A 5,662-nucleotide genomic window follows, 5' to 3' on the forward strand; every position below is an offset into this window, starting at 1 on the left:
AAAAATTTGAGGCTCAAATAAAAAAGTTTTTTTTATGTGAATTTAAACTATCAAATTCTTAAATAGGTTTATTAGGTAATGATATAGATTGTTGCACGATTGCCTTTTATTTCGATGTCAAAGAATATATAATAGTTGATTAGATACTAGTTACTTGAAATGTAACTAACTTTGTTCCATGGAACCAATCATATAACAAAATGAATAAAGTACACCATGTTCCATCTCGCACCTTAAACGTGACTTTATTGGATGATGATGATGGTATGCAACATAGTACTACAATTTATTTTTGTACTTAAGATAGTGATGTGTTCAATAAAGTTTCGAGACACAATTATACTTATAAAAATCTCACTTTTAGATGTTAAAAATGGTTTGATTAGCCCAAAAGTAAGATATCTCACACTACCTTACATAATGATATGCTCTTCACTTTCATATGATTTCAAAATTTTAAAATCGACACAATCAACACTTATCACGTAATATAATCAAATACTAACAATTAAGGCCATAGAGAGCTTTATGAAGCCGGTAGACATGCTCAAGATGGGGTGTAGTTAATGTAGCCAGGGGTTGCTTCATATGACAAGCTCCATTAGACTGCCATTAAAAAAGGCGTTTTTGACATCTAATTGATGGATTGGCCAGTGCTGAGAAATAGCAATGGGAAGAATGGTACGTACGAATAGTATCCGGTTTGAAAATCGGGCTAAAAGTCTCATCAAAGTCAAGGCCTAGTTGATGTTGTTTAATGAGAAGACACACTTATATACACCGTTGGAGGTTACTATGAGTCCGTGACTGTTGAATTTGTGGCGATAGAGCTAACGACATCCAACAATGTTGGCGCCAGAGGGATAAGGAATAAGATCCCAATTGTCATTATCAATTATAGCAGACATTTTAGAAACCATGGCTGCTTTCCAAATAAGATCCCTAGTGTCATTATCAGTTATAGCTAACAACATCCAACAATGTAGCTGAAAGGTTAAAAATTTGACGAGGTTTAAGAGAACCAGCCTTTGAGTGAGTGACCATATGGCGTGTGGGATCGGAATCCACAGTCGTGGAAGTGGAAGGTTGGAGAGGCTGGGAAGCGAAAGCATTCGGGGTAGGAGCGTGGCTGACAATTAAGTGTATTATGATTTGTTTATACCATAATACACTCTTCTAAAACCTTGTGGATCCAACTCTTTTAGTCTTGCCTCCTGCACAACTCATTGAGAGACAAAACTCTTTACCAGCCTTAACTTGTGCAACAAGAACCGTTGGCGTCGAACCAAAAATCTCAAAAATGTAAATTATATATTAAAAAAATAATTCTTAGTAAAGAATACCAAAAACATTGTTTCATTCATATTAGTACATCTTGTGTTGAACATTCTTCCTCCAATACTCTCTCCCTTGCCTTTGTTGCCTGCATCAATGACTCGTTTACTTAATAATATAAACGGTACAAACAGTAATAACGGATCGAAGATGAAGTGAAGGCAATACCTGTTTTTCATAATTCGTAAAAATGTACCCAAAAATGTGCCTGTTGAGAAAAACAATCATGCTGACTATAGTTGCCTCAACGAATGCAAGAATCATGATGGCGTTAACTGCCACACGCGCCCCTCTTGGATTCCCTGCTCCAAGTTCATTCGAGACTCGTGTGCTGAAAAAAGAAAATACATGCATCACAAATTCACAATCACCATAGCAATATTGCATAAACATATTATCAGGAGAGTTTGAAGTTTAAGCAAACCTTACACCAGCAGCAAATCCGTAAGGAATAGCATAGAGTGTAGAAATTGTATTTAGACTGTTGAAGAAATCCATAAACTACATTAATCAATATTATTTTTAGTCTCATACCAAAAATAATGTTTACATACAATACCATACCAAATAGAAAGAACTGAAGTCTCAAGCTCTGGATTTGGGAGAATCCCGGAAACTCGGAAAGCAATACTAGAAGCTCGTACGACCACCATTCGAGGCTACAAATGTTTAAAACTCACACAAATATTAATCAATGGTTAACTAATTAATGTGATTAGACGACATTACTTACCAAATCATGACAGCTGATGGGATAGCAATGCCGAAGAATTGTTTCATCTCATGAAACACTTCAAGTGATATCAGAGAACGTGTTTTTGCACACGAGGGGGAGTACTTCATGTAACATAAGAGGAAAAGTGTGTCTAACCACATGGCAGCCCCCATTGATATTGCCGCCCCAATGTTCCCCAACGTAGTTTTATACACGAGCACCCAACAAAGAGGAATGTGTAGGCATAAAGCAAACGTTGAGCTCGCAAGCATGGGTAATAGCATGCTTTGCGTTTGGAAATACGCGACAAGTGGTTGAAGAATCGCATATGCAAAAAGAGCAGGAATGAGCCATGTGATGTATTTCCCGGCTTCGTGTGAGATCAAAGGGTTTTGACCGGCAAGAACAAGTAAAGATCCGGTATATCTCCAAAAGATTGCGATACGAATGCAAACGATTAAAAGTGAGAAAATTGCAGTGTAAATCAAAGTTCCAAATTTTTTGTATTGTTGAGCTCCATAAGCTTGTCCACATAAAGTTTCCAAAGCACTAGACATTCCCATCTATTTTATTTTAAAAAAAATTCAAATTTAGTTAAATTAAGTTGGAGTTTGGTTTGACTATAAGTTAACCAGATTATTTTTTTAACAGTATTATTTGGGCTGTAGATTTGTTAACTTCTAATAATCTTTAATGAGCTCCAATAATGTAATTATATGCCGACCACACAATTGTTAGGAAGGATAACTAACCAACAAAAAATGAGTGTCCATGAAATATCACAAGATTTTGTCAACAAGTGCCTAATCAATCAAAACTTGACTACCTTTTATTATATTTATATTCATATTCATCTTAATGCTAAATTCAAAACAACTCTGATTCACTAAACTCAAATTTGAAAAGCAAATGTTTTGTAATAGGAAAATGACCAAAATATCCATTTGACCGGTCAATGTTGAACAAAATATTCATTTACCTAACTAATTCTCATAATGTCTACCCTAAAAGTCTAAAACTCATCGACCCAATTAGCTTTTAATCATTCATCGACGTGATTTTTAACCAACCATATTATGCTACGTGTCCAAAAACTAAATCTCGTTGGAAACCAAAATAATATCGCCGAACACCAAACAAGTCTCTTCAGACGCCAATATAAATATAAACCTCGTCATACACCAAAATAAACGTTGTCATATGCCAAAATAATCCCCTCAGTTCCGACAACTTTTTTAATAAAACTAGCGACGCAACAGTTTTATGACGCGTGACAGAATCCTTTTGGTTAAAAATCACGTCAAGTAATAATTAAAAAGTGATCGGATCAATGAGTTTTAGATGTACATTTTGTTGACATTGACATTTTGGTAATTATTCCCTTTGTAACTAGCTTGTTCATTAGGCGAAACAGATTTCAATCTCGACAACATCCAATTATAATATCATCATCATCATCACAGTATGAACTTATAACTTTTAGAAACTAAAGTATATAACAACTAAGCTGAAGCCAGTGACACCAGAAAGTGATATAGCAATGGATGTGCTAGAGAGAGCGAGTCCGCCTACATGACCGACCATCATGACAGAGGTAACCTGTAACATGTATTGCAACAAAGTCACTGTCATCATCGGTCCTGCGATAAATCCTAGTTTCTTCATCTCTTCCAGCAACACACGCCATGTGAATCGGTCGACTCTTTGTTTCTTTAGCAATCCTTCTTCCATGGCGTCTCTAGCCGTTGCAATGACCACGGGCGGTCGTCAGTTAGTTAGTTAGTTATTACTGAAAGTCTGAAAGGAATGTAATGGAAGTAGAGTATGTTGTTATGTTGGGTTCATTTTATAGCATTATTGTGTTTGGTTTTGAAAGTTTGTTTTCTAATTATATATTTTTATATGGGAAAATGAGCAAAATGTCAACGTCAACTATCAAAATAAACATTTTGTCTATTTGTACGGGATTTTTTAAAGTGTTCACTTCAAATTCAATCGACCCGTCTACTTAATAATCACCACTCGAGTAGATTTTTGATCTATCAGCCAGTCACACCACTTAATAAAGTCATGTGTATTTTCGAGGGAATGTCACGGGTTCAAGTCTTAGCAAGAGATTTCTCTAACTTTCTCACCCCTAGAGATGAATACACTCATGTGATTTTGCCTCAAAGTGTATATTTAGGATTTAAGTGTGTTATTTCTTTTTTTGATATTCATTATGGTAAATCAAATGATAGTAAATAATTAGGGCCGGCCCATGTAAGGTGTGGGGTAGGCGACTGCTTAGGGCCCGTTCGATGAGGACCATCAAAGTCTCGAACCGATAAAAAGGCTGGCTGGAACTCGAGAGGGCTAAACAACGGAATTGGCTATTTTTATTAAGTCATCGATTTTCCGTTGATTCTTAATCAAGTTGAGTCATATTTCAATTAATCAAGATGTTTGGGTCGATCATGAAAAAGATTGGCAATGTTTCAAGAAAGGCTTAATGGATTGAGAATGATAGCTGAAGAGGTATGTACCCGCCTCAACACCGAGCGAGGCGGGTCAACCCACAAGATATAGACAAGAGGCTTGAAATCAAGACATTATGAAGGCACAAAGCCAAAACCTATGCGCATGGCGCATATCACATATGCTCACGCATATCACATATGCTCATGCATCACATGCTCAGGCATCACATGCTCAGGCATCACAGATGCTCAGGCATCACATATGCTCACACATCACATATGCTCACGCATATCACATATGCTCACGCATATCACATATGCGCGTGGCGCATCCGCGCGTGGCGCATATCACATGCTCGTGCATATCACATTTGCGCATGAAACATCTGCGCGTGAGAATAAAGAGAAGACCTCGCGCATCCTCAGGATAGGCGCATATCACACATGCACATAATCAACCTCGTCCTTATCCAAATCAGGATTAGGGCAACCTTGATTGTGCACGTCAGACAACCTTCCAGAAGGTATCTTTTTAAGGAATAAGAATATGCTGATGTTGACAGCGGCCAATGAAAGGTGGACAACTCAGCAAAACCCATGTGCTACCACGTGATTATAACCAATGAAAAAGCACCAGGTGTCCCAAGGACACGTGGCGCAAAGCAATTGGAGGAGGCCAACAAGGCCCTAATTGGGTCTGAGCCCAATCATTGGAAACCCTAGCACTATAAATACCACATCAACTCCACAAAGAGACACATCCAATTACAGAGTATTCAGCTATATTAAGCAATACACTCTAACTCCATTACTCTCATATTATTATCTTCTCCTACAAACTCTTATTCTCACACCGGAGGGTTACCCCAAAGAGGACCCATCTGTCCCTTTCTGAGGGGTAAGTTTACGGTGCTGTTCATTTTGTAGGTGGAAGAACCCAGATCCCAGAGAACCATCGGTGAAATAGCATAATCACACCCGAGGAAAGTAGATCGTCTACCAGTGAGTCGATCCACGTTTCTTCATTGGCGCCATCACCTGTTACAACGGCAACAAGATCTCATCAGATCTCTAAAAAAAAAACAAATTTTCACCATGGTTTCTGGCGTTCGTAACGTTGATCAAGTTCTGGAGGATATTGAACGTGAGGATG

General features: G+C 37.7%; 1 protein-coding gene across 1 annotated transcript; it reads right to left on the reverse strand.

Moving 5' to 3' along the window:
* Positions 1-830: 830 nt before the first annotated feature.
* Positions 831-3,781, reverse strand: LOC143550204 (protein DETOXIFICATION 12-like). Its single transcript, XM_077040902.1, has 9 exons — positions 3,551-3,781; positions 2,069-2,613; positions 1,895-1,994; positions 1,760-1,836; positions 1,504-1,666; positions 1,373-1,423; positions 1,184-1,293; positions 1,023-1,129; positions 831-964 (listed from the first exon to the last, which is right to left on the reverse strand). The coding sequence occupies exons 1-9, from the start codon at positions 3,779-3,781 to the stop codon at positions 831-833; spliced, it is 1,518 nt and encodes a 505-aa protein (XP_076897017.1).
* Between the last annotated feature and the right edge of the window lie 1,881 nt (positions 3,782-5,662).

The sequence above is a fragment of the Bidens hawaiensis genome, unplaced genomic scaffold (genome assembly GCF_021521415.1).
Source record: "Bidens hawaiensis isolate Kalapana, Puna unplaced genomic scaffold, B.hawaiensis_p1.1 tig00015937_1, whole genome shotgun sequence".
NCBI classification, from domain to species: domain Eukaryota; kingdom Viridiplantae; phylum Streptophyta; class Magnoliopsida; order Asterales; family Asteraceae; genus Bidens; species Bidens hawaiensis.